This window comes from Centrocercus urophasianus, unplaced genomic scaffold (genome assembly GCF_019232065.1).
Source record: "Centrocercus urophasianus isolate 14NV4802_14NV808 unplaced genomic scaffold, USGS_Curo_1.0 seq_18, whole genome shotgun sequence".
Taxonomy (NCBI): domain Eukaryota; kingdom Metazoa; phylum Chordata; class Aves; order Galliformes; family Phasianidae; genus Centrocercus; species Centrocercus urophasianus.
This window is the reverse complement of record NW_024884733.1, coordinates 15,564,972-15,591,647: the sequence shown is the minus strand read 5'-3', so window position 1 is coordinate 15,591,647 and position 26,676 is coordinate 15,564,972. Positions and strand designations below refer to the sequence as shown.

The 26,676-nt window shown below is 39.3% G+C and overlaps 1 protein-coding gene across 3 annotated transcripts in view; it reads right to left on the bottom strand.

The window, feature by feature from the left end:
• The window catches only part of COL24A1 (collagen type XXIV alpha 1 chain), a 116,592-nt gene that overhangs the window by 6,344 nt on the left and 83,572 nt on the right, over positions 1–26,676 (bottom strand). For all 3 annotated transcript variants that reach the window (XM_042819281.1, XM_042819283.1, XM_042819282.1), the window contains 18 exons: positions 26,022–26,129; positions 23,025–23,078; positions 22,371–22,478; positions 21,491–21,544; positions 20,652–20,705; positions 19,351–19,407; positions 17,658–17,711; positions 17,099–17,152; positions 16,942–16,995; positions 14,295–14,348; positions 12,627–12,734; positions 10,175–10,282; positions 9,109–9,216; positions 8,970–9,023; positions 8,615–8,677; positions 7,488–7,541; positions 5,453–5,488; positions 9–44 (listed from right to left, as the gene is read on the bottom strand). In XM_042819281.1, coding sequence (XP_042675215.1) covers positions 9–44; positions 5,453–5,488; positions 7,488–7,541; positions 8,615–8,677; positions 8,970–9,023; positions 9,109–9,216; positions 10,175–10,282; positions 12,627–12,734; positions 14,295–14,348; positions 16,942–16,995; positions 17,099–17,152; positions 17,658–17,711; positions 19,351–19,407; positions 20,652–20,705; positions 21,491–21,544; positions 22,371–22,478; positions 23,025–23,078; positions 26,022–26,129 — 1,218 coding nt within the window. The remainder of the gene's footprint in view (positions 1–8; positions 45–5,452; positions 5,489–7,487; positions 7,542–8,614; positions 8,678–8,969; positions 9,024–9,108; positions 9,217–10,174; positions 10,283–12,626; positions 12,735–14,294; positions 14,349–16,941; positions 16,996–17,098; positions 17,153–17,657; positions 17,712–19,350; positions 19,408–20,651; positions 20,706–21,490; positions 21,545–22,370; positions 22,479–23,024; positions 23,079–26,021; positions 26,130–26,676) is intronic.

Sequence of the window (26,676 nt, the reverse complement as noted above, 5' to 3'; positions counted from 1 at the left end):
GCACTTACAGGTGCCCCTGTCTGGCCCTGAGGTCCCTGGGGTCCCTGGAAGAAATGGAGGTAAAATGCAACAGTTACAGTTGAATATCTCTGCTCTTATAATTATGTATTTTTTAAATCACAAATGCCACAACACATACAGAGAAATCAACAGGTTTGTGGTATGGGCCTTAGTAAAAGTGTAATTGTTCATATTCTTAAAGTACCACACTCTGTGAATGTGAAATACTCTTTTGAGTATTGCTGGTTGGCTAGTTACCAAAACTTGTTTATCAGACTGTATTTGCTATAAAAGTCATTCTTACTCAAAGTATGACTACATAACATATCATACAACGTGCCAGCATTATGTGCATATTGATGATACAAATGCTATAGTGGACAAATTAGCATAAAAGTGTTGTGAAAATGTTATAGGCTGTCAAAAAGAAGTGACTGATTTTCTTGTCTCCACAAATATCTCCAGGGCGTTTGTCAGCTCCATTTACCAGCAGTGATACTTTTCAGGTAGAATGCATTAGGTTAATTGCTTAACAGAAATATTGCAGGCTTCCTCTATATTAATGATATTATGTCCATACACCGAACCTCAAGGGCCATCATTTCAGTATGTAGGATAATACGGTGGGGAGGAAAGGAGGACAGCTGCCTGGCCCTAGCTCATAGTTCCTGAGCTTCAGTTTTGACTTAGGGTTGTATACATACCCTCCCAAACACAGTCTTCCTCATATGAATGAGCCTTTCTATTCACACTGAGACAGAATGATACCTGTATCTCTGTTAAATTCCCTTCTCCATTCCCTATATACTGAGAGCCTCTAGGAGCTGCTGTAACATAATACCAAGAGCAGTGACAAGGAAAAGAGTAGGTGACAGTGATACAACACAAGCAAAAGAGAGAAATGAGAGGCACAGAGCAGATCTGCATTATGCATGAATAAAATCATAAAACCTGAGTTTTTTAAGCAAAGAGCTCCTTAGCTACTGCTGTGTATACCAATTATTCAAGCACAATGAGCTGTTCCAACAAAAGCATTCATATGCCACCATAGTCGTGCCAGAATTGTTTCTGCCAAAAGAGAAATAATCTTATCTGACATGGTAATGCAGTAAATATTGTGAGGTCAGTCTAGCCAAGGAGGTATCAACACTTAACATAGCAATAAGAAGTATTCCTGCTGTGAGATTTCACAAGATCCTTGTGAGAGTCACTGCAAGCTACAACTGCTGACCATGGGCTGCAGCTGGTCCAGCTGGAAAAGGCTCAGATAATCAATTCAGTCTTACACTGATTTCACAGAATCACAGAATTCTGTGATTTATGCATATTTAAGTAAAGAGGACCTCAAAACAAACAGCAGTAGTTTATTTAGGCTCCAAATTCATCTTTATTGAGACAATAGAAGCTGCATTTCTTACTATTTCTACACATGCTCATAAGATAGAGCATACAGCAGCCACCTGGAAGTGTATCTGATGGGATTATGATGACTTCTGCAGCTGCTCAAGGTGACGAGTGCCTGCACGTCACCTGCTCTTCTCATGCCAGAGGGGTTCAGGTGCTGCACTGCTGCTGTCATGTCATTCCCAGCACTAGAACTATACCAACCAGGGGCTGAAACTTATGCTTTATGCATGTTCTGTATGAGAACTGAAATAAGCTGCTCCTGAGAATTTAGAGGTATGATCTTCCAACGCTTAAGAAAGACAAACTTAATAGCATAATTTAATGACTAAAAGTCATTTTTTTTTTAACTGATGCACCCCAATCCTATTTATGTTTCATCCACTTGTAACCACAGAAGGGACTCTTAAGTCATTTTGTAGGTAAGTGTTTGCTGTTATTTTATAAAGGCATTAATGATTAATTTTGGAAAATGTATTTCAAAGGATGGGTCACTTTAGCATATGCAGTAGTACAGAAAACACTTGCAGGTCCTGTGGCAAGTACCTCACCTTTTTACTCTGATTTTGATTACTGCACAGCTTGAAATTACCTTTGAAATCCTGTTACTATGAAAGAGACATATTATTTTTATTGCAAAACAGATTTTTTATTTCTGTTTTTATTACAAAACAGATGGGAGAGGAGTTTGCAGAGGTGATATCTACTTCACTATTTTGTGGTAGACCTTGACTGATACAAACAAACGGAATATCACAGAGCTGACCTCCACATTTAGTCAATCAGATCAGCAGCTCAGGTGCTGTTGGACTGCTGTGGGATTCAGTGGCATGTGGATGCACAGCTGGTCTCTATGATTGTGCTTGGTGAAGTATCTTTAGTATGAAATGAAAGTGCAAAAGAGAACCTTGGACAGACAAATTTGACGGTGTGAGGACATACTTGTTTATCTTGGTTCAGGACTGGATTATGCAAACACCAGGTCAAGCAAGGCACAAAGTCTCCAACAGTTCATCCCTAAGTAACCACTGCTCTCTGATGAATAGATGCCTTTGTTCTCTGGGTGTTGAGATTTAGAAATTCCAGGAAATTTTCCAGATGACCGAATACTTCAGTTAATATTCTATATTCTTGACATATGTCACAATTTTAAAACTTGTTCTGGGATTAGAACAGATGAAAATTGTGGTGCTTCTGATACAGAACTGAATATTTAAAAATCCCCAACTGCACTGTTCCAATGCTTGTCAGGGATCTTGCAAAAGAGGAATGGGGCTTGTATTGATTCACTGTCACCTTGCCAACAAAACCAATCTGGGAAAAAAGATAAAAATTGAATGCAATTTGTCAACTGCAGTAAACATCTTTGGAGGGGATATTACATTTCCCAAATACATTAAAACTTAGAAGATCTATATCAATTACTTTTAAAAGTCTTTAGAATGTAGCCAAACTGTATAGAGTGTGTTGACAATCCTGTAAAGATGTTATATTATTTCTTTCCGTTACATAGCAGCAGAGTAAGATTTAACTACATGTTTTATGGATTAAGCTAATTGCAGATTGTTTCATTGGAATGTAGGGGATTACCTTTACAAATCCACTTCATTTACCTTTTGATCATAATAGAATTTAAGTGAGAAGATTCTAGTATAATTCCAGTGTACTGAGTATAATTGCAGTTGATAACAAAAGCAGATAACAGAGCTGTCAGTTTTAGTGTGATCTTCAATTCTTTAACCACCCTCTATGCTAGTACAGAAGTTCAAAGGGCAAAACTCCAGCCTTCTTCTAACACTGATTTCACATGCATTGATAGATAAGTTTAACTTTGAAAACATGACCAGCCCCAGGGATGTCCATATTTTATATGCCTTCAGAAACTTCTGAAGAAACAAAGTAAAATATTTATTTAAAATCAATTGAAATGATTTAAAAAAGAAAAACTGGTATCCCAAAATGGTAACCTTTCCATGACTACTTTTGCTATTTTGATATTATTCCATTGCATCTCAGAATGTGTAAATCATAACAAAAACATAGTACTCTGATATACCAGACAGCGTATTAGCTGTTGTTAATGACTGTAAATCTACGATAAAAGATTGTAATAGAAAATTACAGACTCTGCTTTATCGTATTTTACTTTGCTTTTAACCATAGGATAGTCAAGTGCTGGAACACTTGCCCCAAAAGATTATCCAATCTCCATTCCTGGAAGTTATCAAGACTCATCTGAACACAGGTCTGAGTGATGCAGTCTGATCACAAAGCTGATTCTTCTTTAAACAAAGCTTTGGACGTGAAATATCTCATGGTCCAAACAACCTGGATTATCCTATGACTCTATATTATAATCTACTAATTTTTTATTATTTTGTATTACTAATGACATGCCCTGAAATTAAAAACAAAAACAAAAACCAACAGTAATCTTAAACTAGGTAAGTTAATAAGAAATGTCAGAATTCTGAAACAATATTCTATAAAGCTTTCCATGACTTTCTCAATGTTATAATGACAGCAATATGATTATTTTGAATTGGAAAATAATTTTCATTTTATTCCAAGAACCCTCTGTTTCTGACTACCAAATTTTCTCTAGAAATAGCCTACAGGACCTGAAGTTTTAACTAAACAAGGAGATATGGTTTTATATTCCTGTTTTTCAGAAGATGAGAGAACATTTCTTTCTAGTATTGAACACTATTCATGACAGACTAAAAATTTTTAACTAAAACTTAAAATCCTACAGAGAAGTTGAAATTTCCATGATTCTAGCACGAATGTCAATATCAGTTTTGAAGGTATAAATGCAAGCTCAGAACATGCAGTTGGATGCAAATCACTTTATCTCCTTCATATATGAAAACAGTTGGAAATATGCCCTTACACTGAAAACTGCTGCACTTTGTGTAGTTCAAAATTAAGCATCCTTGTTCAGAAAAAAAAATCTTAAAAGAGGAATTCATAATTTAGGTAATAATTTCTTAAGGAGCAGCACCACTAATGGAAAAGATGTTTTTTCACTGCTTTTTGTGCATATGTTTGCGTGTGCCCACATTTCTAGCTCTATGCTGTTACAGGCATTCTTTAAATAAAAGATGAGAAACATTTAAGATGGTTAATAGAAAGAATTGAGAGCCTAGTTTCTTCTTACTATGAGATAGGAATCGTCACATTAGGATCAGTGAGGAAAGCTTCTTGAGATAAATACAGAAAAGCTTCATTCTAAACCTTAATTATTTGAGTTTTTATGATTTATTTTTCAAAAACTTTATAAAGCAGTTAGGTTGGAACCGTACGTAGGTGGATAATAAAAATCAAGATCCATTAAAATGTGAAACTAAATGACCTTTGCGAGGTGGGATGAAAGGAAAAATATTGCATTGGCCAGTTACAGGAACAGGAAGCAATTGTTACAAACTAATGCCATATGTATCAACTGAAACTGCATTCACGTTTGCTGTAAATAAGATAAATTTACACTGGCTTTTCAGGTAGCCATCATTAGCTGGATGCTTTACTACCTCTAACACAATTTTTAAATAAAACCAAACATTTAATATTGGACAAAAAAATAATGTACTCTTCTTATTGAAGAATGAAAGCACAGCTTGATTAGCTATCAGCTCTGCCTGCTGTATCCTCAGCTGGCATGGAGTACATGGACACCAGCCTCCTGCTTCTGGCTTCTCCCTCTCCAGACAAGAGCATGCAGGCACAAATGCGGTGCTGTATGCACACCCTGCTGTGAGGCACTGGAGTGCTGACAACAAACAGAAGATTTTGCTTTTAGATCTGAACCATAACAGATGTGGGGTATGTGCCTGCTATATGACTGCGAGCCATATTGTTTGAAACAGGAGCCTGCGTGCACAAGGAGAAGTCGAGCTTTTGACTTGTGGTCCCAGCCTTCAAGACAGAGCTTTGCTCAGCACAGCAGAGCCCTCCGGCTGGCAGAGCAGGCAGGAGAGCACTCAGCATCACACACCAATACTTTTCACACAGCCAAGTGAATGAAAGCACAGAAGTGGTTTCAGCTTACCATTTCACCCCTTGTGCCCTTCTCACCTCTCGGTCCCTGTAAGAAAGAGAAGTTGTTAAGCCAGCATGCTTTCTAGCTTCTAGGACTTCAGCAAATCAGTGTGAGAGAGAGTCATACAGCTCCCATGAAAAGTCCACCTGTGGAAGTATTTACAGCTCTGGGGCTTTAATTTTTCTGCATTATTAGAAGGATAAATTGTTTGAAAACAGCTTGTAATTCCTATATTTGAAAAATGGATTGTTTTCTTCAGATTGCAGACACATTCTTTTCTCAGTAATTTTAACAGCCAGTGTTCTCCCTCTCAGGAGGCTGTACTCTCCAATCTGATCCATCTTAGTGGGAGGTAAGTGTTTCACCATCTAACGAACTGGGAGCCAAACCTGGTGCCCTCTGCCACCGAAGAAATCCATTGGTTACACATCCACTTTTGTTAGCTCTTTTCTCACAGCTAGATTACACACTGGTTTTCTGTCTCTGTGGCATTTTTAGCTAGTTTTTCATTTATGCTGTGTTACATTCAATATGAAGTCTATTAAAACCTTTGAACATTTATATAGAACTGTTTTGTTCCATGTGACTGTGAAATGAATACAGGAAGACTTAAAGTGTTGCCTTTTTCCCAACAGGTGGAAAGAGAAGTCTAGTTATCAGAGGAATTATTCCTTCTCCTTTTATTTTTACTTTTAAATAGTCATATATATTAATTTTATAGTGGAATTGCAGAATAGTAATGGTTGGAAGGGACCTCAAGAGATCATCTAGTCCAACTAAAGCAGAATCCTTTCAGCAGGTTGCACAGGAAAGCATCCAGGTTGGTTTTGAATATTTCCAGAAAAGGAAGCTCCAAAACCTCTCCAGGCAGTCTGTTCCAGCACTCTACCACCCTCAAAATAAAGAAGCATTTCTTCATGTATGGAACTTCTTATGTCCCAGTTTGTGCCCATTGCCCTTTGCTTTGCCATTGGGCACCACTGAAAAGAGCCTGGCCACATCCACTTGGCACTCAACCTTTAGATTCTTCTAAACATTGATAAGAGCCCTTCTTGTCCAGGGTTGAACAGCCCCAGCCCTCTCAGCCTTTCCCTGTAAAGAAGATGCTCCAAACTCCTCATCATCTTTATGGCCCTCTGCTGGACACTCCAAAAGTTCCCTGTCTTTCTTGAACTGAGGAGTCCAGAAACTGACACAGTCCTCCAGATGCAGCTTCACCAGGGCAAAGTAGAGGGGGAGGATCACCTCTCTCAAACTGTTGGCCACACTCTTTTTTAATGCACCCCAGGATACCTGAGGCTTCCTTGGCCATAAGGCACACTGCTGGTTCATGGCCAACGTGTTCTCCACCAAGACACTCAAGTCCTTCTCCGCAGAGCTCCTTTCCAATAGGAATATTATATATACCTGTTATTTTGAGGATTACTATTTCAACTTTTAGACATTCTCCTGAAATTGCCTCCAAGTTCTATGGATCAGGAATTTGGAGGTATAAAAAAAAACATTATGTATCTTCCATGGATGGGATGGGTGTCTTGGGCATGGTAGGCAGAACCTGTGGATCTGCAGGTGGTCTTGTAGAATGCTGCTCTGTCCCACGCACAGGGAGAGTGAGACAGAATAAAAACAGGGATGGGGGCAGAACTCCCCTGCTTTAGGGAACCTAGAGAGCACTGAGGGCCATCAGAAAGGCCAAGAGGAAGATTTTTCTAGAACTCCTGCAGACTTAAGACTGAGTAAGGACAATCAGGTGACAGTTTATGTGTTGTTGTACACCTTGATCTGCTCGCTGCCACTGTAGCCATGTCCTCTGTATGCTGTGCTTCAGCACAATACCACTACAATGATTTTTTCATCATCTTGTTTGTGTCGGATGCTTCTATTACATATACTTTAACTTGCCAGCATAGTAACAGTACAAAGATGGTCCTGTTAGTTACTCTTTGCAGATGGCAAAATAAGATAGTGAACAGCCATAAAACAGATTATTAGAAATGAAGGTAAGTGGAATAATGAGAGTATGCAAAAGAAAAGGGAAACTCACAGGCCTGCCAGTTGGGCCTGCAATGCCTTCTTGACCAACAGGCCCAATATATCCCTGTAAACAAACAAACAAAAAATTAGATGAGTGAGCTTTCAAAATGGAGAAAATCCTCATGACACATCCCTGTTTCAAGTTGCTCAGCACTGGTAAATATCCAAAAGATCTTGGCAACATTCTTGTTCTGAACAGTGAATGCTCTTTGCTATATAATCAACAAGTGGAAACTTAAATATTCTGACCAACAAAGACCAATTATTTACTGAGCTACAATCACTAATATCTTAAGCCATGTTACTGACTGCAAGTACTCTTGTAAGACTACCGGTAAATACTGCTACAATGTGATTTTACCATTCTGTTTCATTTAGAGTGAAACAGCTCATTTCCAGTGTTTATGTTGTATAGGAATGTTTTAAAAAAGAAACAACAAACCAACAGCTATTAGAACAAGGTCACTAAAGTCTTTGCTCTGCATCTGGTTAACTAAACTGTCAGTGGTAGCAGTGAGAGAACTTTCCAGTAAGTCTTCTTGCGCTGCAAACTTCCCCCATTTGATGCAGTAAGATGGATGCACATTCCCAGATACTATACAATGCTTTCACATTTTTTGTAAGAAAGTACAAAGGTCTTGAAGGTGTCATGCAGAATGAACTAATGCAGACTAGTAACCTTATGAAAAAAGAAAGGAAATACATTTTAAAAAGACTACTTAGAAATTCTCAATGCCTAAGTACTGGTCTCTTTCACTGTAGGCAAAGTTTGACTCTGTTTTGCTTCCCCGTTAGACAGTTATGCAATCAGCATTGTGGTCAGTAAGAAGAAAGAGAAATAAATAAATGACAGTGATAAAGAAACTTGTGTAGATAAAGTTGTACAAGGAGAGTGTCATTATCAGCAGAACCTGCTTTTTTCCTTAAAGCTGGGATCCCAGCTCTGCTTATGTGCCTGCACCCACGTTGTAATCACACCACTGTGGCTGACCAAGCAAAGGGCTTCTAGCGGAAACAGTCTAAGAGAGAAAGTTTTGAGTAGAGGGTTCTGGTCTTTTAATACAAAAAAGGAGGATTCCTTCAGCGTGAAACCTGTAAGCCTTCCTGACAATGTCCTTTATGGAGTGAAACACTTACAATTTGCCCTGTTGGGCCTTTCGGGCCCAGAATTCCAACTAAGCCAACATCTCCTGCAGGACCCTGAAAATACAAAGGAAAAGTTTAGTCAAACATAAACATCAGCTATCAGCTTGTTTTAAACTCTTGTAAGCAGTGGAAGATAATTTCTAAGAGCTGTAACAGTGAAAATACCAAGCTCGCTGACCCAGAACATTCATATTTGGACATGAAGTACACAGCTCTGACTACAGTGTTCCAACAAGTTCAGACACACTCTGAACAAATTATTGTTAAAGCTGATTAAATCTGTTCTTCCCTAGTATTTTCACTCTGTAAATGGCTTAAGATCTAACAAAAAAGAACAAACACATACTTTTGGACCTGGGAATCCTTGAAACCCCATCAAACCTTGATCTCCATCTTCTCCCTGTAATAGAAGCAGGCATCCTCACTTATTCCATGCTGGTAACTCTTGGAATAGTTGTTTTGCCTCAAGGGCTGTGATTACGTACAGTTTGTCCTTTGGCTCCAACCTCTCCCACTGGCCCCTGGTCACCTTGTGATCCTGGAAGGCCTCTTTTACCCCGTTTTCCTGGATGACCCTGAAGTCCTTCTGCACCCTGTGAGTAGGAAGAAAATGCATCTTAATATACATGCTTTAAGCTATTTCCAGTATGGTACCTCCCTGTGAAAGTGCTCAAGTGCACAAAGTGAATTACAGAACAGGAAGAAAAGGAGTAAATTTTAAAAAACAATCATTTGAGCATGGCATAATATAGCTGTGGAACTCCTTGTTGTTAGACTAAAATTTCACATTACTTCACACATAAACTGGGCAAGTTCACGCTAGAGGAATTCTTTGAGGACAATTGAATGCATAGAAATCACGTCTAGCTCAGGAGATCACCAATCTGCAAATTATTTGGATTGGGAACATACCACTTTCATGATTGCTTTGTGCTTACGCTCTTTCTTTGGTAATTCCTTTCAGCTCTAGCAAAGACTTTTGGCCTGACTCAGTGTGTCTCCTCCTAATACTTTGCAAAATCTGGTAACCCTTTTCCCCTTTATTTCCTATCTTTTTCAGATTGCAAGCTTTTCTGAGCAGGAACTGGCTCTTTTCAGTTCATCATCCAGACCAAGCAGTATAAACTGGACTGGAAGTATCAGCAGTAGACACTAATAACAGTGAACACGGCTTTTACAAAATATCTTTATGAAAAGATAATAGACAGTATTTCCCTGCCCAGTTTTCAATTAACTTAAAGCATTAAAAAGTGCTTACTGTCGGAATCACACAGAACGTGGCAAATCACCATTTTAAATGAAAAGTTCATCTTTAAATGGTGAAAATTATTTGCAATGTTTCCTTTCTTCGCTTTTAAACCATCGAAATGAGTCTGATTAATATTATCAGTAGAAGCAGAGGAGGCCAGCACAATCTATACTCACACCTTTCATATAAATCCCGCTATCAATTGTTTGTATGATTAACAGTAGCATGGTATTTCCCTACTCACTGCACGCTGAGCAGTATTAGTAGTACTGCACTTAAACAACATGATCTGATGTGCATACCTTTAGCCCGGGTGCTCCCATGGGCCCGGGCATGCCTGGCAATCCCTTTGGACCTCGAGCTCCAGGATAACCTGCCAGACCTGCTAAGCCTGGGCTTCCTTTATTACCCTTAATAAATTGAAAATAATTATTATTAGCAGAAAAGTCAAACATGTTTTCACTATATGTTAAAACAGGCATGGAACATACAATCAGCTAAAGCTACTTAAAGCTTTCTGTATACATAGATACACTGATGGTACTCCAAAACATACAGAAAGAATGATCAGCAGTATCATCTGGATTTTTCTATTAATTCTTAAAAAAAAAAAAAAAAAAAAGTCTGTCATACTTAGCAACATAGCTTCATGTATTTTCACTGTGGTATAGACAGAAGTTTCTGAGAAGTCAAGTAATTGCAAGATAAGTCACTGACTGGTAAGCAAAACAAATGTCAAGCACATCTTAGCCCATTGCAATGGGCTAACTTTACTTTCTAGTCAGAATATCACAGAATCATGGGGATTGGAAGGGATCTCTGACAATCACCTTGTCCAGTCCACTTCTAAAGCAGGTCTTGTAGAGTAGGTTGAACAGGAAGGCATGAGCAAACAGCCTGCTGTAATATGAGCACGTGGTATGAAAAGCAATCCTGAGTTTGCCACCAATTTGTATTGCATCCTAACCAGAACAGGCAAATTTGTCCAAGTTTCAGAAAGTGCAAGCAGTTCACAGAAGGTGGATTATTGTGGAGATAGTAAATGGGCAATTTTAATTTTCCCAAATATATCACCATTACAAAGGAAAATCACTGAATGATGGAGGCTCAGGCTGGTGCCCAAATACATGCAGCCATGGGCATGTGATGTCATCTACCAAAGGGCTGTGATATCAGTGAGAGATGACTGTGACCTTACTGACCCTCATGTATGAATTCGGGTATTGGCAGAGGTCAGTGTGGGCTTGTGCTTGGACTCTAGTTGAGTACAGCTGCAAGACTTGGAGCACTGAACGAGGACTTCCTTGGGTTGTGCAGTGGAGCTGAGGGCAGTTCTTGATGCCTATCCCAAAACACTGTCAATGTTTACCCTGCCCTGCCTGACTCAGGCAGCTGGGGCCCCACAGGGTGCACTAGCAGCAGCAGAGGTGAGCGGTGTAAGTACACAGCTTTGGGCAGCCAGTGTGGAGCAAGGGCCAGAAGGTCTTGCTGCTGAGGGACCAGAGCATTGCTGCTGCCTGTCCTGGGGACAAAGAGTGACTGCAGCCTCTTTTTCTCTTTCTTTTGCAGTTTATGACACCTTCTATCCACTGCAGTGCCAGAGAGAAGAGTAGCTTCCCAGTCTCACTCTCCCGCACCCACTGTGGGGCCATGGCGATACTATCAGAATAGACCTGCCCTGTCTGTTGGCAAAACTGGGATGATGTCACCTATGTGACCCACTGTCTCCACCAACTTTGCTACAGCTGTGGGTTTTCGTGGACCAAGAAGAAGCCAAAATGTGCAGACACAAGATCAGGACCATCCGATATTCAGTGCAGTCAGGTGATGATTACTTCTAGCATTCTGTTCTGCAGTTCACAGCTTGCTCAGGTTATAGCCTGCAAGGTGAGCAGGAGTCTGCAGAGCCCATGCTCCTGAATCCTGAGCACAGCTTCCCACCTGAGGGCTGGGCTGCCTGTTTTAAAGAATATCCAGCAGACCTCAAACCCCTGCTCCAGTGCTTCCAAGAAGAGATCTGTGGCAATGGGTGGTGGAAGGTGTTTGAAGGACAGTGCACTGTCATAGACTTCCTTTGCATGCATGGAACAGAGGCTGTGGTCATTTCTCAAGGACCACATGGTGCCCTTTGTGAGGAGGTTCATCACTGCTGTCAACTACCAGAGCTCCCTGGCAGCAGGACAAGCCGGGATGTCTGTGCTGCAGGAGGGCAATAGGACAGCCTCACAGCCACCCTCAGTCCCACTGCCTGCCATCAGAATCCTCCTGCCTCTAGCCCAGGCCACTCTTTCAGCCCTGCAGGCTCCAGCACTGATGAGCTCCCTGGTGATCTTCATGGGGATCACAGGTATCCCACCATTGCCACTGTGCCCTCACAGGAGGAGATGGAGCAGGCAGAGATAGTGGGACTCTCCACCCAGGGCAGAGACTGCTCACCAGGGGGCTCTGGCACCCCCTGAAGAGGAAGACCCACAGCAGCCCCCCAGATTCACCCCCACCCCACAAGAGTTGGCTACAGCAGCGCCGTTAGGCTAGCAAAATCCACCGCCAGGCAAAACACAGCTCAGGGGATGGGAGACCAACATTTCTTAGTCTGCTTCTGAGAGAAAATAAAAGCTTAAAAAAAAAAAAAATTGGTCTGATTTCCAAAATGTCAACAGAACTGAGACTGATTCCTTCTGTTTAAACACCATAATCTCTGAAAATCTTTAATGCAGAATGACAAAAAGAGGGGCAATGTGGAAAGCAACTTACCTTAGGGCCAGATTTTCCTGACAGTCCAGGCTTGCCAGGGTTCCCGGGAATGCCCTCTGGACCAGGGTAGCCCACTGCTCCTTTCTGCCCTACTGGTCCCAGTTTTCCCTTGAAATAAATTCAAACCAAATATAACGTAGTTGGCACTCCTCACCTTAAAAAAGCCAGATTTCAGTCACAGTATTTCCTAAATCCTACAGTGATGCATGTGAATATTCACAGAGATGGAGAGTTTGCATGTATGGTTTAAAATGCTATTGGCTTAACCTTAGGCTTGCTAGGTTGTGGGATCTGAGGAAATTCAGACAAAACCATGGGGTTGACCCTTCTGCATGCCAAGCCTGGAAGACCGTTGAGTGTGTTGGTTCTTAAGCTGATGCAAAGAAACCTGGTAAAGTCACCTAGGTATCTCTGTAAATAAAACTAACCACACCTCTTTATTTTGCTAGAAAATTAATATCATGTGTTTGCAAATTTATGCTGCTCAAATCTGCACACCTTAAAAAAAAACACAAAAAATTCTAATTGGACAAGTTTGTGCTAACTTACTATACTTGCACTGAAAAACCTCATATTACATTCACCAGAAGAACAAAAATTTTCTCTTTACAGTCATTTCCTTTTAGACTGACACATATGATCATATGGAACTTGGAGTTCTACAATATCTCTCTATGAGTATATTTCTCGAAACGTAAAGCATGCTATCTAGGCCACAGCTCATTATGAAAAGTATATTTGGCTGTCTTAAAGAATGTAAGTGTTCCATCTTAATCTCATTTCTAACTGATGAGGAACCTCACACTTGGAATGTGCTGCAAGACTTCTGCTTTACTGTCTTCTCTTTGCATCTCTGTTTTTCTTGCATTTTCCATTTCTCTGACATCTGCAGTGATGCTCTCTGCAGACCTCCAGAGGGAAAAGCCAAGTATTTACAAAGGACACACAGTCTGCCTGCCTTCAAAGGGCTATTCTTCCACTCTTCCCAGAAGGTAGAAGTTCTGTGAAGCAGCTGCATTTCTCTGGTTACCGACAATGTTTTGATGTGAGGTAGTAAAATATATTTACAAAATAGTCTTGTGTGGTATTATTTATTAGGGGACCAAAATAGTCTTGATGCATTTTGTTCTCATTTATGTTTACAGAACACCTACTGCTTCCTGCTTTCTTTTCCCTCAGGGAGAAAGGGATGCGAGTTAGCTTCTTTATGGTTACTCAAGAAAGAGCATTAAAAATTTCAGCTCAGGACAAGTGAAAGAATAAAACCTCCAGAGATCCATCATGGACATATGGATACAGCCTTCTGTAGGCCACAGCTGTTGAAGGAGCTGATGGAAGCCAGGAGTGCACAGTAGTACAGCTCTGCGTAATGTAATGTGATAACTTGCACATGGGCTATGGGCCACACGAACATCTAGTTAAGTAACTGTTCAAGTGGGATGCACCTTGTTGCTATAGTAGCTGCACTTGTCTGCCACATGCTGAGTAATTGAGTGTAAATTAGTATGATTAAATACAGTCTCAAAAATTATTCTTACTTTCACAGGGGCTCCTTTACTCTTCCTGGAAAATGAGAACAGGAGGCTATCTAGTACCACTGCCATGAGTCAATTTTGCTGTCCTTCATTTCTAACCAGAAGATCAAAAGGCCAGAGCAGTGTTACTCACAGGAATGCCAGGTTTGCCCGCCAGACCCGTTGCTCCTTTCTTCCCTGTGGGCCCCTAAATGTTACAGATACTTGGGTTACAAAACACAGTCTTCCAAGAAGATCTGAAAATTGATTTTCCTCGCTGGTACAAATGTCCATATTGCCTCACTTTGAGGTGGAGGTAGCAGAAAGTTTTTCAATAACTTAACACATTTCCCACCGGAAAACCACACTAGCACAGAAAAATATGCTCTTGCAGTACTTTCAGTACCTTTCAAAAATGGAAATCATTAAAAACTGGCAATGTTGATGCACTGAGTAAGGAAAGGAGTACTAGAAAAGAGTAGCATCACAAATAGGAACATTATTTCTATCTAAAATGTAGACAGAAGACAAAAACTACATAAAATCACTCTATTTTGGCTTGATCTAGTAATCTTTAGTTTGAGACAACTGAGTGAAACTGACAGGAGATCCAGCAGGCAAATACCAATGCAGAAATGCTCAGATTGGGTCAAAAGGATCTGAGAATTCTGTTTATATCACATTCTTCTTGAATGTAAATATCTAAAACTTGTCACAAAATTTAGAAATTACTCATTAATTACAACATATGTATGAATTTTATCCTAACTCTCAGAGATATAACCACTCAGACAACGCAAATGAGAATACATCAGTTGTGTAGAAAAGAGCTCCCAAGATTTTTTTGATGTTACATTTAACAGTGCTCTTAAAGCAAAAGCTATATTAAGTTACTATGCTGTAATATTACATAACATGCAGTAAAGTGAAAAAAATAGCATTATAATTATATATTTTTAAAATGATTAATAAAAATATGATTTAGTTAGCAAAATTATGTCCTATTCCTTAACATCTCTAAGTTAATGAAGGCATACATAACATGCACCAATCAGAATAGGAACTCATATTCAAAAAATTTATATTGTTTTAAAATAGTGGAATGCATATAAAGTAAATCCAGATGATTCAGCATTGCATTGTATGGGATTGTCTTTTTTAGACTTTTGGTTTGCTCCAGGTTGCCTACTTATAAATGGCAGTTTAATTTGAAAGGTATTTCCAACACAAAGAATACGTTCCCTAAGGGAAAGGCAGAGGAATGACCAATTTTATCCAGTGATGTGTGCAGTTTCTTAAAGGCAATATATCCTGGTACATGGTTAGGGCACATGCTGATAGTGCTTTTACATCACACTTCCTTTTTATTGCTCCCCATTCCCCACTTGGTGTAGATTCTGGTGTTCACCTAGGACTTTCTGAAACATTAACAACTGTCTATGAAACTTTTCAGGCAAAACATCTCATTTAATTTCCAAAATGAATTTGTATTATAATTGTATTGCATTATACATAAAATACTTTTGGCAACTTTCAATGAACCATCACAGTTAACTATTATTTCTAAAGGAAAAAGACTTTGTGTTTTATTTTTATCTGGACTTGCTCTGCCTCTGCTACTCTTAAGCAAATTCCTTATTTCCGAGTGACAATTCAGTGCAAGAGGCTTCATTTATAAATCAGACCGGCAAAATCCTGGTTGTTGTCCAAACCTTGTCACAAAAACTCCACTTCAGGGTATAATTGATTATCACTGAAGTATTTCCAAAAGAGCCTCTCAAATGCTTTACAACCCAAATGCTTTACAACCCAAAGCAAAACTACTTAGTTATCAAATAAAACGTATCTAATAAGATTATTATACAGTTTTCCCATATATACTTTTATTGCCCCTGCACATATGAAAAAGCAAGCCAAATACTGAATTTCCTTACAGAAATCTCCTTACAGAATTTCCTTACAAAGAAGCCTTACAGAACAAGAAAAAATACGAGCAGTTTCCATGCTGCTGTCAGTCATTTACAAAAGTTTCTTACAAGCTTACTATTTGCAAAAAAAAATCCCAGTAGTTTCAAAAGAGAATGCAAAAATAAAAATTGATTCTTTTCAGGGAAAGGCAAGATGCCACTAATGGATGCTGTCATATCAACGCCAAGACACAGCACAAGCATCTTAAAAGAACCGAAATATGCCTGCAAGGGAGAGAACACAGTGTGATCTCTGTGCAGGTGGCTACAGCCAGATGTAGATGCAGCCACAAGACCTGCTGGAGCTTCAGTGAGCACCAGGCACAGCACTGCCACCACTTCAGACTGGGTGTCTCACACATACTGCTGAGCCCCTGATGAACAGGCTTTTACGGACTTGGATCAGTGTGAAAAAACATTTAGTTAACATTTAGCAACAACTTTGGCCTAAATCTACAGAACTGCTTGCATGCAAATTTCTAACAACAGACTGCAACAAATCTGTGTAAGGCATCAATCAAACCACAGTGATGCAAAATTAAGCTGGGTTCAACTTCAGAGTGCTGGCTAAAGATGCTGAAGACTTCATAGGATGTGCAACATGAGAACAGGTGATGGAGAGCCCTAGCCTTCTCATGACACTAGAATTTAAAGGCAAATATTAGGTAATCTTTAAGAGTATCCATCAGAAATCATGTTTTACTCTGAAAAGTTCTTGTATGTATCAAACACCTACACTTTTTTTTCCCTTCAGTGATGGAGAGTAAACAAGAAAAGCAAATTCCATTTAAACGCTTTTTTTTAAATTATTTTTTTTACTGTTTTTCCACTTACTTCTGAACCTCTTTCTCCTTTCAGTCCTTGCTCTCCCAGTTCACCTGGCTCTCCCTTTGGAAAGAACACATTAAATAAGCAAATAACATCATTTGAACACAAATGAAAGTGTAATTCCAACAACCAATAAAGAAACCTCACTTCTCAAAACACTTACTGGAGGCCCCTGTTGTCCAATTGGTCCTCTAAGCCCTGGAAGACCTATATGACCCTGGGAAGCAGAAAATATAATATATTATAATATACATAAATCAGGGTAACACGCTCAATAAGCTACAGATCTGCTTGTAAAGCACATCCTGGGAGGTGTTGAGTGGCCCCAGCTTGACTGATTTCACTTGCATAAAGTATGCTTAGCTCTCCTGAGATGAGACCTTAGGGAGCTTTTGTGTCCATTTGTGTCCATTGCCTGTCACTGCACACTACCAAGATGAGTTTGTCATCTTCATCCTCATTCCTTCCCATTAGGTATTTATACACACCAAGATTCCCTGCCCAAGTTTTCTTTCCTCCAGGTGGAAGTGCCCTTGCTCTGCCAGCTTCTCCTCACAGGAAAGATGCTCCAATGTGTACTAAGAACACATCACTGCAGTGAGGCATCAACACATGCATCTTTGTGCATGTGTGGGAGATGATGATATTTTTGCTGCATGAGTCTGCATGTATGAACACCAGCAATGTTCAAATGGAAAGTATTAAAAAGCAAGAGGTATTACCTTGTAGCCCTCATCACCAGGTTCTCCTCTATCTCCACGTTCCCCAGTGGGCCCCTGTAAAAAAGAAAAAAGAGCACAGTGCAGCAGCTGAACTGAAATGCAGCAAAATAGAGAAGAATCTGACCAAGCAGACTGAATGGAAGACTCAAAATATTATGTTTAGCTTGTCTAAAGGAATGAATATTTTTTTCCTAAAAAAATTCACTGCAGTCAGACAGAAAGCGTTATCTAAAATATTTTCTAACTGAAGAAGTTAAAGTAGCTCTTGTACAGGCAAAAATAAAATAGGAACTGAGCTCATCAGAAATTCTGATACATATGTATATTCCATGGTATCGGAATTACGAATCTCATGAATGATCACACTTTGTTTTCAAGGAATACAAGGAAAACTCTTGTGCAATTTCCGTAAGACAGCACATGGTAAATGAGGTTGTCTTTCACAATGGCTTGCTACACTCAGAATTTGCTTCACTTCTGAAGTTCATCCTAATAAGGAGGCAATGTCAATCCCTCAAGCTACTTCTCAGAAATTATAACTGAGCAGGAGTATTATTGGCATTATTAATGGCATTATTTCTTGACTGACAGTTCTTACTGCTGCATTCTGCCACCTTACTATCCCTGCTTTAGGGAAAGCCCCTTGCTCTAAACCCACAGAAGAAATAGGATTTCCCCCCCAAATTTAATTCTCATGGCAACAAATTTACCAAACGTCATTCAGAGGAAAAAATAGTGGAATAAGGAATTATGCCTGCAGAAAGTAAGACTGGCCAAGACTTTGACAACTAGCACTCTTCAGATGAAATAAGGTCAGCCTTTTATGTGTCTGAAGTAAAAGCACATAAAAAAAACTTGGTGAGGCATCGATAACTGGAGTGTATCAATCAGAAATGAACAGATTGGCCAGGCCCATCAATATGTACTATATGCAACTGCTTCTATACCCTCCAAGGTTTTGGCATGTTCATGACATGTTTCTCCTTAGGGGAATCCGCAAAGGGACAAGACCTTGCTTGCAATGTTTGAGGAATCAGCTCAGCTACAAGAGAATCAACTAAAGCCTCCTCTTATGCATTTCCAAAATTAAAACAAAAACCTGGCCCAGGCTGTCTTTAGTCACACCTGGGTCTTATAGTCCCTGCTTTTTGGGAAGTGAGGTACAAATATAAAGGTTAATCTGAAAAGATGTAGGCTTTAAGCATTGCTTCTAGCACAGAGCCATAATAAGACTTTGAGACTGCATTTAATTTTTGGATGTGCTACTAGTTACTGCAAAGAGACACCTCACATACAAACTTACTAAACATAAGGTTACAAAATGCAGCTATTTCTCTGAGTCTGTCAAGATAGCTTTGCAGTGATAATGAAGTCAGTCAAAACATTCTGGCTAGTAAAGCAATTAGGTATAATTCAGTATAAATACAGGGGATTAAAATAATGATTCAAAATGCACTGATCTAAACACAGGCTGAAGGCACTCACATAATTAAACACAAGGCACAATCTCAAGCAGGAAAGAGCACATGGTGGCATTTTTCAGAGTAGGTTTATCTATGGAAAAAACCATTACTCTACAATTTTGCACAAAGAGGGTACTGACTCCTTAGAAAGTGATAAGAAGTCTCAGAAAGCTCTCACTGTCTTTTGTTTTGAAGCACTAATATAATTTTTTTGAGAAACAAAGACCTACTGGTTCACCTATGGGCCCAGGTGGTCCAAGTACTATACTGTCTTCTCCTGGGTAACCCTAAAAGAAAGGTAAACATTAAATACTTGTAAGTTCAAGATTTTCTGTAATTCATACATGTTCAAATGTAGTAATACATCAGAAAGCATACTGTATAGATGCTACTAGTGAGTATGATGCTTTTGGTTTTAAACAGTAGAAGTGGTAACACTGTTACAACATGCATCATCTTTCAAATATAGGACTAAAAACCTAAGTATTTGCTCTGTTCTCAAAAGCATCTGTTAAAGGAGTATTTGAACATTGTCCATGTTCTTAGGAATGGAGGAATAGAATATTTGAACCAGAGTAAAAAATACAAATTTCTTCTAATGTCTTAAGAAATGTACTTAACATACACAAATGAGTGCCCAGAAAACTCCAGCAATCAGCCTGAACAGGCTCATACTATTTTTTATTTTAAATATGAAGTGATCATCATCTAAAGCAATAGGAAAATCCGTTACGTATTCCAGCGTATTTAATACAAAGAGACACATATTTTCAATATTATTGCAGGTGTCGGAAAGTGCACTGAACTGGATTTTCAGAAGCATCAAAAGCATCAAAGCAAGCTAAACTAGCTCTCAACAATTTTATTTTTAGATACTGTTTCTGAACATCTTCTTGGAAGCCAATTATAAAATCCTCAGTAACTGCCTATTAGCAGTATTCATTGCAAAACTGGCCCTAACATTAGGACACATTTGTCTGCCTGGTGCAACTGTAAACAAATCTTTATGAAGGGAATCTCTATACCTTCCTGGGGCCACAGGGTCTTCACTTGGCATGCAAACTTGTTTTCAGGGTTCAAGGGCTTAAAAGAACAGTGAATTTAACACTAAAAAACCAAACTGGGGCAATTTCCTGTCCCTAACCTCTTATATTAAGCATCATAATTGGACCTTCAGCAAAATCCATGAGAGTACTCACAAGCTTAAGGTTGAGTGAATGCTACTCAGTTCCCACACTGATTATTCCTATCAGCAGTACTTACTGAGGGCAACAGTGCTATCTGATACGACAGAATGTGTTTTTTTAAACAATGGATAGCTTGTTTTTTGAAACCTGAAACATTTCAACAACAAAGCAGAACTCTGCCTCTGCAAGATCTGTTTCCCCACTTGGTAATTCTTTGCATATTCTCTCACAACACTGAATAAATGGTGGCTTTTGCTGCATGCTGTGGAAAGCAGTGAATATGCAGTAATATTTCCTCTTTTGTGGTTATCTAAACCATAAGAAAGAATAATCCATCTTCATACCTTTTCTCCTTTGGGTCCTGGGGGCCCTGGAGGCCCTGCAGGACCTTGGTGACCCTAAAGAATGAAAGAAAACAAAAATTAGTTCCAATGCAAATAATTAAAGAAATAATTAATTCCAAACTTTTGTTTAGCTACTTGTTGCCATTATTTTTGGCTGCTTGCTAATAATGCTGCATAATGATGTGGGACAAAATTAAGGGGCACTGGCAGGAAACTTATTGTGCGCAGGAAAATCTGTGCACACAATGGGAAGCCAAGGGCTGATGTCAAACAAGGGCTTGATGCATGTCAAGGGAGCTGGGCCTGATCTTCAGGGCTAGGGCCAAAGATGGAACTTTCTGTTTAGAGTAGACACAGCAGTCTGGTCTGTAAGAGGAAGATACAATGCATATATGAAGGCCATCAGAGAACAGCAATTTTTATTCAGTGAAAGCCACAATATCTTTATATCCTTCAGCTAACCTCATTCAATCAATGGTTCTGTTAATGAAAGGGAAACTGCCTGACCAGATGGTAAACAGAGGTAGTGGCTTGCTTAATTCTCTTTGTAATGAATAGCCATAGTAATTTTATAGGAACTTTATTAACAAATAGAGCGGAAAGCACTGGAAAAACAAAGGAAGGTTTCAAATCTGATACAAAAAAATGACTGCTAGTGAACTTGCTGACATTGCTTAATGCTTGCACTAGTAGAAAATCAGGTGTGATGCAAATATATGCATCTGACACAGAAAACATTTGTATATTTTACAGAAAGACTCCACATGATATGTGAAACTATTCAGAGCACCAGAGCTGCACAGAGGTGTGAGTGCACATGAGTTCAGTTAAAAACTCACCCCATAACCTGGAATGCCTAGTTCTCCTCCTGGTCCCATTCCTCCAGGATGTCCCTGACAAATGCAATAATCAGTGATAGAAAAATGAGCTTCCTTTTAGAATATTGCAGCAATATGAACATTATAAATTCATCTTCAGACTTAACTTAATTTGTTCATAATAACTAAGATCAAAAGGATCTGAGGCTTTCAGAACTGTGGAAGAACTTCATGTGTTCCAGAAACACAGCGCTGCACTCCATGGACTCACTGGACCCTAGAGCTGTGATTTAGATACATATTGGATGCATTTGGTTTTGCATTTGCCATCACACAATGTGAAGTATGCATGGAGAGCTTGTGATGAGTTCATAATGTTAGTAGAAATATCCTTAAATCAGTTAACTGTAGATTAGACACCCGTTCAATAGGGATATAGCAGACTTCATCCAAAATGCTGTGTTTTGGCCATAACTAAGGCTTTATTTATGTAGTAGCAAAGCCCATGATTTCAGTTCTTGGTGTCAGAAAGGTTTAAGAAACAGTAACATAAGTGAAGATGCATCTTAACTGTGGATATGTGTACTCTGTGGCACACCCTGCCATCCTGCTCTCTGATTGCCAGATCAAAAACCCAATGAGAGCGGAAGATGACTTTCTGCTGATCCATGAGTTTCTGTCTGGACAGGTGCATAGGTCTCATTCTAACACCAGAAGCCCAGGGAACACACTGGCAGCCAGGGGTTGGGAAGGACTTCTAAGTAGCATAAACAGCACCTACATCTCCAGCTACAGCTTTTGCTATTTATACATGGTACATCTGTGACTTCCCTTCATTGGTGGGGAGACAGGACTGCTAAACCACAAATGCATGAGCTCTTAAATAAGCATACATACATACCAAGGGGCCTCGAGTTCCTCTTGCACCTTTGGGACCAGTTTTTCCAGGTTGACCAGAATCACCAGGAGGACCAATTTCTCCAGGAGGGCCAAGCTGCCCTTTTTCCCCCTGTTGGTGTTATTTTATTAAAAATAGAGACTGATACTACATTTCAAATGCAGCTTCTGCCTAATCAAAGTGAATAACAGCACTATTTAAGAGGAATATTACATTTATATGTTGTTTACTGTAGTTCTTAGAAAGCCTGAATCCAGAACTCTGTAGGAAAAGAAGTCTACTAAACCCTGTCTTTTTTGTTTAGCCAGAGCTGAACTGCTTTTATAGCATCAGAAGCTGTTCTGATTTGCACATCCTGATTCAAATTTAATATTCCTAAGGTCCCATATGCTATCAATCACAAAATAATGATTACAATTTCTATGTCTAACAATAAAAAAAAGTCACTTGAGAAGTGAAAGAAAACAGGCACGGACTTAGGTTGCATATTTTACCATCAGGCTGCAGTAAGAAATTATCAACATATAAAACCTACTGATGTCTTTCAGAGTGCTGATTGGCATTCATCCGTGTCAAGGAACTAAGTGGAATTATTTTGTAGTGTAAATTCCAGTTTCAGACAAAAGGAACAGAATTTGGGAAGATGAAAAGTAGTACCTTCTTTCCCAAACGGCCTCTCTGACCTGGGTTTCCTGGTCTTCCTTCAGGACCCTGTAGATTTATGAGGGAGGCAAAAATAAATGATTGAGAAAGGCCCTGGAAACATGTTTAAACTGTGCTCCAAACTGGATAACTAAGCAGGCTTTTGTTATACAGAGAGGTGGGAGGAAAAATCTCATTAACTGTTGCTATGAGGAAGTTAGCGTGGCTGTTTCAAGTTACAGCAGAAATAAATGGGGAAACATTAGGGTTCACTTACCAAATCAGTGAAAATGGACTGGACAACAACAACAACAAAAAAGACAAACACTAAAACACAATAAATCTTGCCCAGACAGAAAGTATTATTTCAGGAATAAAGTCGCTTCTGGATTTATATGCAATACACAGTTACTACTTAAGAAAACCTTGGGGTTGTCAAGTGCCAAGAGCAGGGCCCTGACAAAATCTGCTGCAGAGGAGAGACCTAGCTCAGTGCATGGTGGGGCACTTCCACTGCCAGCCCCATGGTGGTTGTGTAAGTGGGTGTGCTGTGTGTAGACAAGGGCTGCCACAGAGCTACAACCTCACTGCCCTCTGGGTCACTTCAATGACCCCTGGAAAGGGCTGGAAGTGTCCAGTGAAAATTGGTCTCAATTTATTCAATAGCTCTGTGAAGGTGAGGAGGTAATTTAGCTTTAGTTTTGGGAAAGGTGAGATACACATACAACATTTTTAAAAATATGGTGGTGATGAGCCAGAGTAAGTAGAGTTCAAACAGAATAGTGAAGCTCATTTGTTGCTTCATTAGCTTCTGGTTAAGGAAAATGTAATGTTACTCTCAACCCCAGTAAAACTCCCAAAAAGGAAATTGATTTCCTTGTTTAGACCAGGATGTTGTGATCTGTCCACATGTCTAGAATAAGGTTAAGTCAATACTGTGATACAAACACGCTGGGGAAGATGAATGGGGAGAGAGGCAGCTCTGTAACTACATTTGGAACAGAAACGTGAAAATTACACTGCTAACCACATCCTCCCAAACTCTGAATCACCAGAGCTGCCTGTCTCACTGAGGCGCAGCAGTGTTGTTTGATGTTGTTTACTCTATACAAGTATAATTACATTCAAAGCAGATCTGTCAGGGCTGAGATATTTTATGATTATTTTAATATACAGAACATTCTTGCTTCTGCTGAATTGTCAATAAAAATAAATAAATAAATAAATAAATAAATAAATAAAAAGTCATGGTGATATTATCGTGCCAGAAACATCAATTTTTCTGCAGTGCACCCTAAGCTGTGACAGTTGAAAAGTGCATTTTCTTCCTTCACTAGAAGAGTGGTTTGCTATGAAGAGCCTAGGAATAAAGAAAGCGGATTGTAGTTCTGAGGCTGAGGATAGAAAGGACAGTACTCACATCTGGTGACAGCTGGCCCTCCAAACTGCTGTTTACTCATACTCTATCATCACATAAGAGCTACAGGGAAGACAGTCAGGGGATTGTGAATGAATTTTGGGAGAGGGGATCTGATGTCCAACTTGAGGCTACATAGTCGCTTTAGAAGCTGTGCTCCAAAAGATTCGTTTACACTAAGTAGTTGCATAAAACTTCAGCAAAATAGATTAGATGAAAGGATTGTAGCTGCTAGGCATGATGCCAGAACAAACAGCAAACTGATCTAACAGTGTTAACTGTGGATCCCCTCGTTCATTTGCTATTTCACTTATGTGTGCACGCTGCCATTTCTTTCCATCTGTCATTTCTAGCAATTGGTGATATTGTGATATGACTATTTAATTCTTTTCACAGGAGGACCAAAATCTAGTTAATTAAGGAATAAGTGTTTTTTAAGAACAAAAGAATTTCATTATCCCATTCTTCCTCCTTTTTTTTTCTTTAATTTATTGTATATACCTTATTGCAGGCCCACTAACAAGGTAAGAAAAGAAGGCTCAGCAAAGCACCGAAGCATCAACTGAAGAAGGGCTGCCTGGCATGATAGTCCCTCTCTTCTGGAAGTCAGCTTCCGTATGAGTTGGGCAGCATTCATAATAATGTCTTTATATCACTTTGACAGCAGCGTAAAAAGCCCACTGCTAGGAAAGGCAGACTATCCTCCCATGGCAACTGATCACAGATCAGCAGTAGTTGGTGTTTAGATTATGTGATACCTACTACGATGTGATACTTCTTTTAAGTAACTTTTGAACTGCTCCTTGAATCTTAACAAAGAAGGCCCTATAATCCACACCAACACTTCAAGAAATCCTGTGCTGTTGATGTCTGTGCTGCAGTAATGTTGTAAATAAAGACACCTTGATGTTAAATACATCACTTCTTCTAGATAAGTTAGTCTTAGTCACTGCTGTTGTTGTTAAGGTATATAAAGTTAAGCATATATTTGGTGAGAATATTAGCATAGAATATTCAATTGGAGCCCACCTTTGTGCTCAAAGTTCTGGAAATTCATTATTTACAGTGCTCAAAATGACAATTATTTTCCCTAAAGAATTTCTAATCTAAACTAAAAAGTAAACAGCCCTGTGACAGTAAGCAAACCCATTAGTAGGGAAAGATACAAAGAAATGACAGAACTATTTGTGATTGTATATGCATCCAGGCAGACTCTTTGGGCATTTTTTTTAAAATTTAGAGAGTGATTGAATTCTGTGAAATTACCCACAGTCTCCAAATTAAGGTGAGGATAGGATCTGACAACAGAAGGCTGTCTGCAGAGACCTCAAGTGAGAAAATCCAGGCTGTGTGTCGTATGTGTTGAGGTAACAAGAGTGAGGAATTAGTGTATGCTGAGAAGTCCCAGATTTAAAATGGGGAAAACATTTCTCTTTCTAAAATCCCAAACTACATAGGAAGGGTAGACAAGCTAATTTAAAGATGGTAATCTCTCAGTGAAAAGGAAAACAAAACAAAAATAAGTAAGCAAAATTTTAAAAAATTATTAAAAAGCAAATGAAAAAAAAAGCCCACTTAATATTGAAAACACGTACTGGAATACCCATTATGCCAGGTTCACCAGAGGGTCCAACATTTCCTGGTGTTCCCATCTCTCCTTTTTCACCAGCTTCTCCATGAAGTCCCTGTTCTCCAGGATCTCCCTAAAGCAACACAAAAAATCTTTCAAGTTACAGCTCCAAAACTTATTCTTGAGAAAAGAGAATTCTAAATCTTCAAGTTCAACCAAAGAAAACAAACAAAAATGAAAAAAAGAAAACCACCACCACAACAAAAAAAGTCCACAAAGCAAAACAAAACAAAAAACTACCATACAAGAACTAGTGGGAGTCTTTCAGTCAAGGCTCCAAGCTAAGGTAAAGCCTTTTCTACAGCTAATTCACAAACTCATTCAACAGCCAGGTCTTGCCTCATCCATCTCCTACTACTGTGAAGGTGTAACATCCTCTGTCCTTGCACCTCTCATAGTCCCTGTCACAGTATTGATCTGACGCAGAGAGTGAAGCATTGGGCTTGCTCTGTGTGGCACGATGTTCACAAGTGAAATAAGTTGCACTGAGTTCTTCACTTTGAGTTCTTCTGCCTAGACATTCAGTTTTTCAGAGCAGGTCTGTGCCATTTAGGGCTTTCCATGGTAAAATTACGTGCACTCAAATGGGCTCTGCTGAATTTGTGTAATAGAGAGTGCGG